The sequence below is a fragment of the Gadus chalcogrammus genome, chromosome 15 (assembly GCF_026213295.1).
Source record: "Gadus chalcogrammus isolate NIFS_2021 chromosome 15, NIFS_Gcha_1.0, whole genome shotgun sequence".
Lineage (NCBI taxonomy): Eukaryota > Metazoa > Chordata > Actinopteri > Gadiformes > Gadidae > Gadus > Gadus chalcogrammus.
Genome location: NC_079426.1, coordinates 18,364,758 through 18,380,482, shown reverse-complemented (window position 1 = coordinate 18,380,482; position 15,725 = coordinate 18,364,758). Strand labels below are relative to the sequence as shown.

The 15,725-nt window shown below is 46.1% G+C and overlaps 1 protein-coding gene across 1 annotated transcript in view; it reads left to right on the top strand.

The window, feature by feature from the left end:
- Positions 1-91: 91 nt before the first annotated feature.
- The window catches only part of LOC130405059 (serine protease HTRA1A-like), a 24,961-nt gene continuing 9,327 nt past the window's right edge, over positions 92-15,725 (top strand). Inside the window, exons 1-3 of the mRNA XM_056610018.1 lie at positions 92-735; positions 6,190-6,289; positions 9,445-9,649. Of these exons, the coding sequence (XP_056465993.1) occupies positions 270-735; positions 6,190-6,289; positions 9,445-9,649 (771 nt within the window). The 5' untranslated portion in view covers positions 92-269. The remainder of the gene's footprint in view (positions 736-6,189; positions 6,290-9,444; positions 9,650-15,725) is intronic.

Below are 15,725 nucleotides of genomic sequence, written 5' to 3'. Positions count from 1 at the left end.
GAGACGTCACAAATCTGAACCAATCCCAACGCTTGTTGTGATTGTGGGGAAACGTTGCCGGGCGGATAGCACGCGACTGCTTTCACAGACGGCGCGTGAACAGGCCGCTGCGTCACTCGTCACAGTAGCGCCTAAATCCTCAGACAGACAGGGCTACACCGTTAAGTTAAACAATCTGCTCTAAGCTTTCAAACTGCTTGAAAGTGACTGTAGATAAGAAAACGTAACCATAACCTAGCTAATTTTATTTCGTTATAATAGTTTCCATCATGTTTTGGCCACTGCTGTGCGTAACCGTCGCCTTCGCGTCGACCTCACCCGCCGTCGCGCAACTCTCCAACAGGTACGTGATCGGATGTCCGACTCGATGCGACAAGTCTAGCTGCCCCCGGCTACCTAGCAACTGTTTGGCGGGAGAATCCCTCGACGCGTGCAGCTGTTGCTCTGTGTGCGCGTCCGGGGAAGGCGAGACGTGCGGCGGTGGCGCGGGGAAGCTGGGCGACCCGATGTGCGGAGAGGGGCTGGAGTGCTCCGTGGCGGGGGGAGCTGGGAGCTCGGTGACCGTCCGGAGGAGAAGCAAGAGCGGCGTGTGCATGTGCAAAGCCGTCGACCCCGTGTGCGGCAGCGACGGGGTGTCGTACCGGAACATCTGTGAGCTGAAGAGGGTCAGTAGCCGGGCGCAGAAGCTCAAGCAGCCGCCTGTGATCTTCATCCAGCGGGGAGCGTGTGGGAAAGGTACGTGGTTCATGCAGCACGGACACCAGTCGGCTGGTTCGGTCGTCATCATGTGGGATAGTGCTTAAAGTCATTCAAGATTTTAGTTCATAAGGTTTAGCCTATTTCATCATAATAGTCTCCAAATCAGAACAATAATTGTACCTGTCTAAAACCCAGATTTGACTAAACAACCTATGCATCTGATTCATAACAGGGCTGTTGCTGCTTATAGCTCCAGAGTGCAAACATTTGGTGAATTTTCTTTTTCATATCATTATAAAATCACTAATTAGATGTTTCTTGTGGCCGTGGTTCAGCCTTGTATGTTTAATATCAGAGTATTTTCAGCATCATACTATTATTTTAACCCATTGGAGGTAATGCCAAACAGATTATCTTTCTCCTAGATGAGGCACGTTCTCCCTAAAGGCAACTCAGGCCAAGAAGCTGTACCCTCAAGATATTTCCTCAGTCTCATTCATCTCCATGACTCGTTTGTACTACGTACAGCGTGCACCGTAAAGGAATGCGTACAATCATTGGTTATGCACCCATTGGTACAATGCATGTTGTGAAGACTTGGTTTTACAATCATTTTGCTCAATTGTGAGTGTGTTTGTGTGTGTGTGTGTGTGTGTGTGTGTGTGTGTGTGTGTGTGTGTGTGTGTGTGTGTGTGTGTGTGTGTGTGTGTGTGTGTGTGTGTGTGTGTGTGTGTTTGTGTGTGTGTGCGCTTGTGTGTGTGCTTGCGCACACTTTCACACCTGTTACCTTAAGAGCTGATTCCATTTAGTGCACCACAGGCCGACGGAGTCGGGTACGGGTCGGAGGCTGGGAACATTGGGGTGATTGTTTCCAGCCGTGGGACAATGGGTCACACTATATCCATGTGCAACGTGAGCCAGGCACTTTACGTATGTAATAAGCTGTTTGTTGCAGTAGGTTCACATGGATGGACTGGAGAGAAATGCATTTTAAGGTAAAGTGGTGTTGCAAAGTCTATTGGCTTTCTCTGTTTTATGGTCATTATAACAACGTGCTGAGCTTAAATATGTTAATAAGGGAGCGTGTTTGTCATTAAGCACATTTTATGGTGATTGATTGTCACCTAAATCACCCGGCTGTTTTCAGTTTCAGACTTAAGCGCTGAACTTTGAATCAGGAGGTTTGTTGTGAATCAAAGTTTTTCCAAAGTCACACACACACAAACACACACACCACACAAACACGCACACACACACAAACAACACACACCAGGGCCCCCCTAAACCTCACTCGATGCCCTTTCAAATGTAGCGGCCCCGGTTACCACACAAGACTCCTACAGTGTGCATGTTGTCATCGAGCACCTTGACTGTGAGGTAGATTGTTAGGCACTCTGCTTGCTTAGGCGAGAACATGAGGTGGGTAAGACTGAACCTGTGCCCCTGACAGATCACTGCCCCTGAAGACCACCACCCCTTGGTTGAGCACTTTGCCAGTTGCAGAAACATGTGAATTTATGCCCGAGAATTCAATGAAGTCTGGGCCAATTATGGTAGGATGTTAACTGCCATAGTTAGGGTGTTCACTGACATAGGTTTGACTTAATATAAGCCCATGCAGATTGCATATAGTTACTGTTGTTGTGATGGCATACCATGGGTTTTGATTTGTGACACTACTAAGTAGGACTTGTGTGTATGATATGCATATTACAATTATTATCTTCTGTATTCTCCCCACTTTCTCTTTTACGCTTTAAAGTATGAGATGTGGTGCTGGGGCAGCTATTGGACGTGCTGCTAGTGCTGCTCTGCTTGTTTCTGTATGTCTCTCTGTTTATCTCACTGTACATCATTCTGTGTGACTGTGTGTCTGTGTGTCTGTGTGTCTGTGTGTCTGTGTGTCTGTGTGTCTGTGTGTCTGTGTGTGTGTGTGTCTGTCTGTCTGTCTGTCTGTCTGTCTGTCTGTCTGTCTGTCTGTCTGTCTGTCTGTCTGTCTGTCTGTCTGTCTGTCTGTCTGTCTGTCTGTCTGTCTGTCTGTCTGTCTGTATCTGTATATCAACCTTTTATTTCTTCATTCTCTATCTTAAATGAACTGCGCATAACACCACTTCTCCCATCTGCAGTTGGAAAGCCCACTAGTACTGTTTCGTAACACTCATGAGAGCATCATGTAATTTTTTTTATTCTGTCCCTTGATTACGCTGATAAGCCATTAAAACAAACAGGGTGATGTCACTTCCCTTTACTCCCCCTACGGACTCCAGTCCTGCTCTCTTTTCCGTCACCACTTGGGATTCTTCCATCAAGTCATCTTTCTAGCAACAACCGGAGCCACCAGGAAACTTGGCCGGGAAAAGTATCATAAAACGTCAGCGCTTATAGGATTTCAGTTGCATTGATCCTCTGAGCGGTGAACATTCTTTGCTGTAATGCCATATAAACAGAGGTGCTGCTCATCTGGGTTCATGTTTACAAGTTAATCGCTAGTTAATTGCTAATCACTAAAGCTACACGACTGAAGAGGTGGAGAAATGCCCTGCTGCTGAGCCCGTTGGTGAGGGATTTGTTCAGGGCTTACACCCAGTTTACAGCGTGTGGTCATACACTACCAGCTAAACACCAGCAGACACCAGCTCAGATTCCACCACACATCGGTTTGGATGAAGGGCACAATGTTCCCTGTTAGTATTTTTATTGTATTTCTTCATTTACATATCCTCATGTCCGTATTTGTACTTTTTTTTGTTGTTGTTTAATATTTGTATTTAACTTGCTCATATGAAGCATTTCTATGCTCTTTCAGGTTTTTTTAGCCAACATCTGTTGTCGCCCTGTGCCCTGGTGGTAGCCCACAGAACACATGTTTGGAGGTACTTACTAGTAACTAACAGCTGTAGAAGTACTGAGCACATGTAGGTTACCTCTAGCAGGCATGTCTAAAGCTCCTCTAGAGGATATAGAAGATACTCTTCCGGCCAACATGGAGGAACCCAAACAGATGGACGGGAGGGGAAGGGTCTTTTAATGGAGAACCTGTGTGTGCGTGTGTGTGCGTTTGTGTGTGTGTGTTTCATGGACGCATTTGTGTTCTATTTATGACCAGTATGAATTCAAACTTCATGTGCATTTGTTCATGGTCATTTGTTGTGTGGATGTGTGTGGATATGCGTGTGAGTGTGTGTGTGTGTGTGTGTGTGTGTGTGTGTGTGTGTGTGTGTGTGTGGGGGGGGGGTGTGCGTGTGTGTGTGTGTGCGTGTGTACACGTGTGTGTTTGTCTGCGTGTGACTGTAGGTGTGTTTGTATGTTTGTGTGTGTGTCTGTGTGTGTGAATGCTTGATGGTGAGTGTTTGTGTATGTCTATTGCATGCAGGCAAGTGTGCGTCATGTGTGTGTGTGTGTGTGTGTGCCTGTCTACTTAAGCATATGGAAAGTGTGGATTTATAAAGAAAGAAAAATATATAAAACATTGAAACTTTGAGCATTACCTCAAATCATATACCCGCGTTAAATAATTGCATTTCCTCTGTGGTGAATACATAAAGGATCCTCTCTCAGGTCATATTAACATATTTTCAGTCTCCTTCCTCTCCTCTGTCTGCTCAGTGTGCCATAACATGCCTTTCCAGGGCCATGACTCCCCTAACCAAGTTCATTACAGTTTAACTGTCTGGAAAATCCTATTGTGTGAGCGTGTCTGTCTCGCTCTCGCTCTCTCTCTCTCTGTCTCTATCACCCTCTGTCTGTCTCTCTTTCTCTCTCTTACCCTAACACACAAACACAGACACACACACACACAAGCCCGCCCAAAATGGAGCAGGTGACGTGTGATGGATGAGCTCATTGTGTGGATCACCTTATAATATAACTCATGATTTGATATAAAACTGGGTAATGGCCATCATCAGGTGATATGTCACCCAGCTCTCTCCCTGAACCGGGCCAACACCAACACAGTGACTAACACCTCACGTCATGACCCATTATGGGCTTTGGCCTCCAGGGCAATTGTGTTTATTTTCCTTGGGCCCTACGAGTCGGTCTGGGCCCGCTCAGCTCTGCCTGATGCTGGGTACGTCTCGGTTGTTTCTGGGGCTTGGAGAGTCCCTAGACCCTCCGCGGAGGAGTCCTTATTGGGGAGAGGAACCTCAGAGGTCTATAAATTGGGGGTCGACAGCGTGGCGGGGGATGACTTCGTCGACCTTGACCGAATCAGACTCAGGAGAGCCGGCAGAGGACAGGAGAGCTGCGCCTCACATCTGGTTTGTCGTTTGCCGACATGTCCGCCATGTTGTCACTGCCTGGCAGAGACCCGGGCTCAGTTAGACTACAGCGGTGGTTGCGGTGCATGTGTTAATGGAACCAAATTAATTGTGTGTGTGTGTATGTGTTTGTGTGTATGTGTGTGTGTATGCACCTGCATTCATGTCTGTGTGTGTGTATGTGTAGCTGTGTGTGTGTGTGTGTGTGTGTGTGTCTGTGACTGACCGGTGTGAATGTGATTGTGTGTTTGTGTGTGTGTATGTGTGTGTGTGAGACTGTGTGTTTATTCATGTACCTGGATTTGTTTGTGTGTGTGTAAAAGTAAAGAGGCAGTTGTGGCAGTTGCGTGTGTGTGTGTGTGTGTGTGCGTGTGTCTGTATGCGGTTTTGTGTGTGTGTGTGTAAAGAGGCTGTGTGTGTGTGTGTGTGTGTGTGTGTGTGTGTGTGTTTGTGTGTGTGTGTCCATGCGTGGTTGTGTGTATAAAACGTCAAAGAGGCAGTAAAGTAAATCTACCGTAGGACAACCAGCTGCATTTTGTCTTGTCCCAAGGTAAAGCAGATCTGGACTCATGCATTTTCTAGCTACATGTGTCACATTTCCTTCTCTGAGGAGAGAGATGTCCACACTGTTCCCTGTTAGCTCAAGCTCTGTCCATAGAGCTAGTGATAGATCTGAGGTTTGTCTTCACAATATGATAATATTACAGAATGAACTCGCAATCACACACGCACACACACATACGCACACATTGCAGGCACGTACATGTGTGAAAACCCAATCAAACGCATACACACACACACACACACACACACACACACACACACACACACACACACACACACACACACACACACACACACACACACACACACACACACACACACACACACACACACACACACACACACACACAAATGCAGGCACATTTGTACAAACATACACACACATGCCATCCCACACATAATGTACAGAGCACAATTTGTACAGCATTTCAAATGTTTGTCTCTGGAGCGTGGGTCTGTGTGGACACTTAGCGCTGCAGCTAGTTGGAGGTTCCAGTAAAGCCAAAAATGTCTCATTAATGGTTCCAGTCTGCTCCGTGGTAATAAGGATCGCTGTCATTTGCTATGTTGTACTTTACCCACTAATATCTGATACTGACATCTTGTGTGTGTGTGTGTGTGTGTGTGTGTGTGTGTGTGTGTTTGTGTGTGTGTGTGTTTCCAGCCCATGACAACCCAGACAGCCCGAGACACAAATATAACTTCATCGCCGACGTGGTGGAGAAAATCGCCCCGTCCGTCGTTCACATTGAACTCTTCCGCAAGTAAGTGGTGTGCACCTTGTGTGTGTGTGTGTGTGTGTGTGTGTGTGTGTGTGTGTGTGTGTGTGTGTGTGTGTGTGTGTGTGTGTGTGTGTGTGTGTGTGTGTGTGTGTGTGTGTGTGTGTGTGTGTGTATGCGTGTGTGTGTGTGTGTGTGTGTGTGTGTGTAGCAGGACTTCCATACACAAACTTGGGTCTATGGACCACCTGCCATAGTTATTGGGTCTCTACCCCCGTTGGGAGAGAGAGGGAGATCTCCTGGCTCTTCCCATTTAACACTCTCGCCTCCTCTCTACTCTTCTCCTTTATCATTACCTCACCTCTCTGTACCATCTCCCATTTTCATAGCCTCCTTTCCTCCTGGATTATCGCCGCATAGTTCTGTCTGTCGGTGTTCTCTAATCCACCCATTTGAATCTGTTAGTGCGTCTCAGGGCCATCTGTCAATGTCTCCTCCGTCTCCAACACAACCCTTTGTGTCCTGGCTTTTCCTTGTCTTTTGTGTTGCTGGATGCTTTTGGTCTCCAAGTGTGTTGTTGGTTTTCAAAGGCGGACTGTGGATTGGATTTCTGTGTTTCTCTGTGCGTCTGGAGCTTTGAATGTCGGCCTCTCTGTTTCCTTGTGTTTCATCATTTGAAAAAAAACATACTTTTTTTATCGGCTTTGGACCATCCTCACAGACCCATAGACAATGAGTTAGACACTGTTCTTTATGAACGTAGATAGTTCCAACCCACCTCTGTGAAAATATAAGTTGACATTAAGGTTCTCAGGTCGAGAAATGGCCTCTTCCAGCATTTCAACCTGTTTCTGATTAAAAACTCACAAGCCTTGATGGCTCCCTCCTCCATTGTGGCCTTTTCTCAACCTTTTGTAACAACAATGGAAAACAAATACAGGTACGAAGGCACCGCCTGCTCTCAGGGGGAATACAAGGGGAAGGGTTAATGGCAAAGGTTAATATAGCAGTTGCAAGGGTAGGGGTTCAGGGTTAAAGATGAGGCTCTCTTTCTCTTTAACTCTCTTGTTCCTCCATCTCTCTCTCTCTCTCTCTCTCTCTCTCTCTCTCTCTCTCTCTCTCTCTCTCTCTCTCTCTCTCTATCCCCCCCTCTCTCTCTCTCTCTCTCTCTCTCGCTCTCTCTCTCTCAACCTCTTTCCTTTCTCTCTTTCCTCTCCCCCTCTCTCTATCGCACTCCCCCCTATTTGTCTATCTCTCTCCCTTTCTTAAACCAAATAGCAGTGTTGTGCTTGGTTTCCACTCAGCAGTTACGCCATGTAGTACAGCCGGCCTCTTCCTCCTCCTCTTCCTCCTCCTCCTACTCTTAGTCTCCTATTTATTGTCCTGACTGAGATAATGTTAGAGATTAAAAAATAGAAAATTCCCAAAACAAAAATATTTTCTTCAAGTATAATTAATTTACAATTTCAAACACAAATTATATTAACTAAAAAAATCATGGACATGTTGCAAGAATGCAGAATGTACCCTCACTCTCATACTCCTATCCCCCTTCCTCCTGCTCCCCCCTTGCCTTCCCACGCACACAAACAAACACCCACACACACACAAATACATATACAAACATAGCTAATCTTTCTCACACACACATGCAAACGTACTCACACATGCACACATAAACTCATACACATGAACATACGTAAACACACACGCAAACCCATCCACGTTCTCACACACACGCACACACACACACACACACACACACACACACACACACACACACACACACACACACACACACACACACACACACACACACACACACACACACACACACACACACTCTCCCTTTCTTAAACCAAATAGCAGTGTTGTGCTTGGTTTCCACTCAGCAGTTACGCCATGCAGTACAGCCGGCCTCTTCCTCCTCCTCTTCCTCCTCCTCCTACTCTAAGGCTGCATCCGAATACTCGTACTTGCATACTATATAGTATGCATTTTGTAGTATGCGAAAAATCTAGCGCGTCCGAATACTCAGTATGCATTCTGTAGTACGGAAGTCGTTTCCGAATGCATACTACCGCCAAAGTGAACCACGGACCACACTACGCTATCCCACAATGCAACCGGAGTCTGGTAACAAACGAAGAAGAGATGGCTGACCCGACACCACCAACAGCGGCTTTTTATTTGTGTGTGTGTGTGTGTGTGTGTGTGTGTGTGTGTGTGTTCAATAAAAAAGGAAAAATTTACTTCAATCGTCTTTTTCACGGAGTAACAAATAACTGTAAATGTATTATTATTATTCCAAAAAAATGACTTACCAAATGTCCACATATATACAACATAACCTGCCGGTAAGTCGCTCTACGAGATGACCGACGACGACGCCTTCTAGCAGAGATATCCATTTCAAGAGCCATTCGCGTAGAAAGAGACATTTTTTTATTTAATAGCAACGATAACAAGACGGAAAACAGGTAAATTTTGCCGCCATCTGGGGGGAGATACGTCATCTCCAAACATCCGGTGGAGTTTCGGCGGCGTTCGGAGGCGTTCTACGCATGTCTGGAGACCGTACTACACAGTCAAGTGTAGTATGGTCAAGTAGTAGACACTAGACAGAAATAGTAGGTACTAGGTATTCGGATGCAGCCTAAGTCTGCTCTTTATTTATTGTCCTGACTGAGATAATGATAGAGGCGGCCATGTTGCAAGAATGCAGAATGTCACTCAATGTACTCTCACTCTCATACTCCTATCCCCCCTTGCCTCCCCACGCACACATACAAACACCCACGCACACACAAACACACACACACACACACACACACACACACACACACACACACACACACACACACACACACACACACACACACACACACACACACACACACACACCTAACGACACACACACACACACACCTAACGACACACACACACACACACACACACACACACACACACACACACACACACACACACACACACACACATGCATCCACGTACGCACAGATGCACACATAAAAACATATACACACACACACAAAGAATAATCTTACATACACACACACACACACACTTACGTACACATACTCACATACACATACACACACAAATACACACACACACACAAAGAATCCTAATCGAACACAAAAACTCGCTCATACTTGCTCCCCTGTGTGTTTGGTCTCCAGGATGGCGTACTCCAAGCGGGAGGTGGCGGTGGCCAGCGGGTCGGGGTTCATCGTGGCGGAGGACGGGCAGATCGTTACCAACGCCCACGTGGTGGCCAACAAGCACCGCGTCAAGGTGGAGCTGAAGAGCGGCGCCTCCTACGACGCCAAGATCAGAGACGTGGATGAGAAGTCCGACATTGCCCTCATCAAGATAGAGGCCCCGGTCAGTCAACGCTAGTGTCCCTCCATCCGTCCCTGTCTCTGTCTCTCTCTTTCTCTCTGTAGCTCTCTTTTTCTGTATCGCCGTCTCTGTCTCGGTCTCTCTCTCTCTAGACGTTTTTACAATGCCAAATATGCCCGTCTTATGCGCGCCTTTTTCCCGGCATTGGTCCACGCGTTTACACTGCCCGAGGTAAATCGCCGGCTTGATCTAGCACCCCAATTTACCCTCCCGGACCCTACACACATTTGCGGTTTCATTGTGATGTAAATGCAATTAGACGGCTCCGCAGTTCCAGGGGCGGGACTTGGGTAGGGTGTTGCTGCGTTGCCTAGAGAGAGACAACGCAGCGGGAAAGATGTTGTGATCTACGACAAAGACAATAAATAAAAATAATAAGTAAATAAAAACAAGTGGTCAGCAAATGAAGAATACTAGAGTTTTCGCGCGCAAAGCTCAACTTCTACTTGTAATTAAACCCATAGCAATAATGTGGAAAACCCATTCGATAAAGTAACAAATTTCAGAACGCATAATATAATAACATTTTGCCTATAATTGTACAACGTATAACATTCGTTCACCACAAATGACTCTTAAAAGCAGTGCCAACATTTAAATATTTTTTAACCATTCAGCGAACAAAATGCAACAGGCTGATTATCATTTCGGGGGCCACTCGATGTCATGCAGAAACGTCAACAACACGCCCACTGAAGTGGTGCGAGAAATACCGACTTTCTACTCCTCATTCACATCTAAATTAATTTACATTTCCTACAGAAAATACTACCTCAGGGGTAGTATTATTCAGGAGATTTTCAGGTGACAAATGTCAGGATATTTTGTTCACACAAAGTGTGTGCGCTTCCGTGTTTATGTCGCTGCCCTTGTCGTGACGTGCAGTGTGTGCGCGTGCATGTGTGTGTGTGTGTGTGTGCGCGCGTGTGTGTGCGTTTCCGTGTTTGTTCGTGCACATGTGCGTGTGTGTGCGGTGTATGTATGCGGTGTATTTATGCGGTGTGTATGTGCGTGCTTGCGATGTATGTATACGTTTGCGCGTGCAGTGTGTGTGTGTGTGTGATCTGCAGGCTGCTTGGCACATGTGCACATAAGTTACTTTGAGTAACTGATGCGACAGGCCTGCTATTATAGTAGTACGATTTTTTTGCCTACACTCAGATGTATACTCATTCTTGCATGCGAGTCTCTTGAATCATAAAAATATAGAAACATTCATTGTATGCAAATTAATTAATACTGTCCGTGCGCAGCCCCGCTTTCTCCAGTGAACCAAGAATGCCCGCTCTGTGACGACGGGCGAGTATACCCCCACGGTTTTACACATGCAGGGTAGTGAAATTGCCGGGCGTGCCAAGCCGCGACTAAACCGGCTTGGCCGTGTAAGAAGGCCTTCTGTCTCTCTCTCTCTCTCTCTCTCTCTCTCTCTCTCTCTCTCTCTCTCTCTCTCTCTCTCTCTCTCTCTCTCTCTCTCTCTCTCTCTCTCTCTCTCTCTCTCTCTCTCTGTCTCTTTCTCTCTGTATCTCTCTCTCTCTCTCTCTCTCTCTCTCTCTCTCCCTCTCTCTCTTACTCACTCTCTGTGTCTCTCTCTCTTTCTATCTGTCTCTATCTGGGTCTGTGTGGCTCTCTCTTTATCTTTCTGTCTCTGTCTCTCTCTCTCTCTCTCTCTCTCTCTCTCTCTCTCTCTCTCTCTCTCTCTCTCTCTCTCTCTCACTCTGTTTTTCTCTCTCTTCACCCTCTGAACAACTAAAACACATCACTTTATTCTTTTTAGGAGCCCAAATTAGTTTTGATAAAACTATAAAAGACAAACTATGTTGCTGCTGCTGGACTAAGAAAAATATTCCAAGGAGCAGGAAAGTTGTTGTATAATGCTCTGTGATTTCCCATGGAAACATGCAAAGCAGTGGAATGTTTCAGAAGACATTAATAATAGCAGGTTTATGAGACCTTGTGGCTTTCTGCACAGCAGCGTTCTGGCTGCAGAGACTCTACAGTACATCTGACCTCAGGGCCCATGAGTGTAGAAGCACCAAATACATTGTTCAAACACGCTTGTCGTAAGTACGGACATTGTTTTGTGCGTCCAATTCTGCTGACGAAATCCTGATCCCCTGAACTAAACGGTGCGTCCACACCGTGCAAAATGAGGAATTACAAGTGCTGTTTCCCTCAAATGGTAACTTTCACTGAAAGCTTTTGCAAGCTTTCCAACTGCGAGTGATTAGGGCCGTCGAAGCACATTATCCTGAAAGAACACTTAGTTATCAGAGCTATCCAAAACAACATTACCCTTGATGTCATTCCCTAATAAAACATTTGTTAGGCTGTTGTTGATGTTAACACGTTAAGGCAAACAATCCTTCTTTTATACGACCCCACCTGAAGACGTTGCTTCCGAGGAGCCCTTGAGCAATGCAGATGGAGCCAACAGGCCTTAGTTAAGGCCGCTTGCGTGCAGACCTTGCTGGCACGTTTCGGTGCGACTGGCTGCAGCCAGTGTATCCAGAAACATTACTGAGGACAATAACGATTCTTTTCTGATCCTTTTCCACACACAGACGTGATTCCTTTTTCAGGAATCAGGTTTGAAACGGTGTGTGTCTGCTTCTCTCCCTCCATTTAACTCTTGTTGGATGGCTTATGCAGCCGATCCTAGCTCCTTCCTTCCGGTTTGGTCTCTTGGACTGGGTGAAATGTATATAATTTGAAACAGTGTTGGGCCAAGAGCTAGGGGCTTAGCAGTCTTCAGGGCCTTGCAGAATGCATTAGGAAGCCTATATAGTATCACGGCTACTTGGCTCCTCTGAAAAGACCCTCAGGATTCGGTACAGACTTTTCAACGCCCCCCTTTTGTATCGGCTTAGGATGTCGACATCCTTAAGCTTTAAGAAGTGCGCTGAGAGATGCTTTGTTTGTGTTCAGCAGAGAATGGACAGCCCCAGTATGATCTCCCTTTGAATCCCTTGTCTTTTACCTTTTAAGTGTTGCTCTTTTAACAACTCAAGGGATGGCCTTCATGCCTTCCCCTCAAAGTCAAGGAGGATGTTGTCCTTCTCTAAATTTTGTTTGTTTGTGGTGTGGAAGAGTGCAAGTTCCACTCAAGTATCCTAAATCCTTGATGAGGTAGTCAGGCACCCAACAAGTCGTTGGCTTCAGAAGGGTCGTATAGAACTCAAACCCCAGTCTAGAGGAACAGCAAGTTGCACACACATATTTATGTGTTTGTGTGTGTGTGTGTGTGTGTGTGTGTGTGTGTGTGTGTGTGTGTGTGTTTGTGTGTGTGTGTGTGTGTCAAAATTAGTACATTTTTGTGTTTGCAAAAATGGTCTGTGCTTGTGTACATCAGTCAGTGTTGGGGTCGGTGAAAGTAGTTGAGGGGGGAATTAGAGGATGGGTGAGGGTAGAGATAATGAGAGGGCATAAGGGAGAGCAAACGTTATACGAGGGAAAACACAGTCATCAGAGCCCACAGCCAGGGGCAATGCAGTCTCCCTGCTTTTAGCTCAGCAACAAACGCTCCTGAAGTCAAACATCTGTCTCCTGGAGTGTTTAAACCATAACTATAAAACCGCAACGCCTTTATAATGGGCATAAAGGCAATCGTTTCACCCTGTTTGTGTTTCTTCTTGTGATTTCTCGGATAACGTGTAGCTGAAGTTGACGCGGGGTCAACATTTTGAATTTTTTGATCGTCAACTAAATACGAAACCAAATATGCAGGTTGGAAAGTCCTACACAACTCTTGATGAACTCAACCTTTACTTCATTAGCTCATGAATGACGTCTTGATGTACTGGGTAATAAATTTGTCCGGGAACTTTCCATCTTCAGTATGTCTGAAATATGTTATTCTACCGCCAGCCCCCTCTCCACCATTGATTTAAGTCTCATTGAACTCATGCCACATGGTCATATACTCCACCAGACACTGGGTCACAACTGCCAGGTTAGCTTTTGAAAGATTGCATGGTGGGTGGATAGGAGGGTCACGTTAATCGACCCTTAATCGATAATCTATTCCATGTCTATGACAAAAAGAAAATGTGAAGTTGATGTCTTACCCCTTAAAACAAAAGAGAGCCGGTCTCTATCTCACCGGGAATGTGGAGTTTATTGGTGGCAGGGGCCCGTCCATTCTTGGGGTCTGTGGTCAGCCCCTTGTCTCTGGGGAAGACATTAGTCTGGCTGCTGCAGAAGTCCAAACTTCAGAGAGAGAGAGAGAGAGAGAGAGAGAGAGAGAGAGAGAGAGAGAGAGAGAGAGAGAGAGAGAGAGGATGAGAGAGATGAGAGAGCGAGAGAGGAGGATGGTGAGGGAGAGGGAGGAGGCGAGAGAGGAGTAGAGAGGAAGAGAGAGAGAGACGAGAGAGAGAGAGAGAGAGAGAGAGAGAGAGAGAGAGAGAGAGAGAGAGAGAGATGAAGAAGAGGGGGAATGTGTATGTGTGAGAGAGAGAAGAAAGAAAGAGAGAGAGAGAGACTCACTTTGGTCAAGTCCTCACTTCTGTGGGTGGGTTCTGTTCTGTCGTGATATAAATAGCATATACTCTGCAGCCACTACAGCGATGCGATGTGGTTACAGTGACTGATGACTTAATTGATCGATCATCATTGGGTTTAAGAACTTTGGGGAAACATATAATCTTTCAAGGGTTTCAAATGTTACTTTGAAATGCTTCCTCGTATTTGTATCACTAGACTGCATATTAACTGTCCTTGAGTTTCATGTGTTAACTACTTGGCTACTCAAGACTGTTTAGTCACATTTATCTTCTCAAGCTTTATAAATAGATTAACATAGTGCTTTAAAACAGAAGTGAGCAATTTATTTCATCCCGGAGGCTAATGAGGTGATTATATTTGTGACAGTTTAGACATCAGGGGGGAGGGATCTCTTGGCCTCTTGCCAGCTCAGGTCTTCATATCCTAATGATCTCTTCATGTTGAGGTCTAGATCCTAAATGGGTCTGTGGGTTTCCACAAGGAAAGACAGAGAGGAACACAACAGAGGAATAGGAGGTAGAGGAGGAGGAGGACAGTGGAGTCCACTGGCAATACCCGACATGGCTTCATAATCAACAGATGGGGAACAAATCTCTTCCTCGGCTCGGTATTGTTTCATCATCTCATTCCCCTTTTCCCTTTGCTCCTGTCATAAAAAAATGACATGCATGAAAAATCCAGCAATGGTTCCCGTAATTGTGGATATGTCTTGTTGGGACTGTATCCAGATGCAGCCTGTTGAGTCCTGCTTAACAGATCTGTTGGACTTGGCATCGCCCCCAACTATTTCACCATGGTGTACATTTGTCTTCTGCAGCCTGCTGCTGCGCAGGCAATGCTCGCATCCCGGTGAGGTTTACCAGCTGGCTGTGGTGGCTCACACACAAAAGCACAGGGCCTCTGGGACGCGTTAAAACGTCAAACGCAAAGCAAATAATCACTGGATGAGGATGATCCTAACGACGAAACATTGTTCATTGGGAGTTATCTCATAAATAAATATACATCTCCGAGAAAGGTGATGAAACGCTTTCGCTAATGAAATCCACATCACACCACTGCTACATACATCCAAAAAGCAATGGCTGGATGGTCTTTTTACTCTGATGTTTCCCTGATTGCTCTACCGGTGCCTCGCCTTGGCTTGGCATGTGATGAAGGACTCCATAGGGTGTGTGGTAGTCAGGGGTGGTATGGACACAGCCAGGGACCCTTTGGCTCCACTAGAAAGACCCTTCGCAGAAGTTCAGAGGCCTGGCTAGCAACACAACAACCCATGCAGAGAGAATGGCGCAATTAGTCTCACAAGAAGCCTGATCACAGTGACCTGTGTGTCTTTGTTTTTGCAGCCATGTGTTGTTCAGCCAGCCATTGATGTCTCCCCATTCCCCGAGCCTTCCAAGCGCTCTGTCACTAAGCTAACCCTTCCCAGCAGACCTGCGTTTGTACGGCATCGGGAGCTCGCACGACATGTGCATGTGCTTATGTGGACGCGTGAGGGCCATCACAACAACATATGGAGGCCATATTGGTTTCCGCAAGGATGTCAATAAAGAAC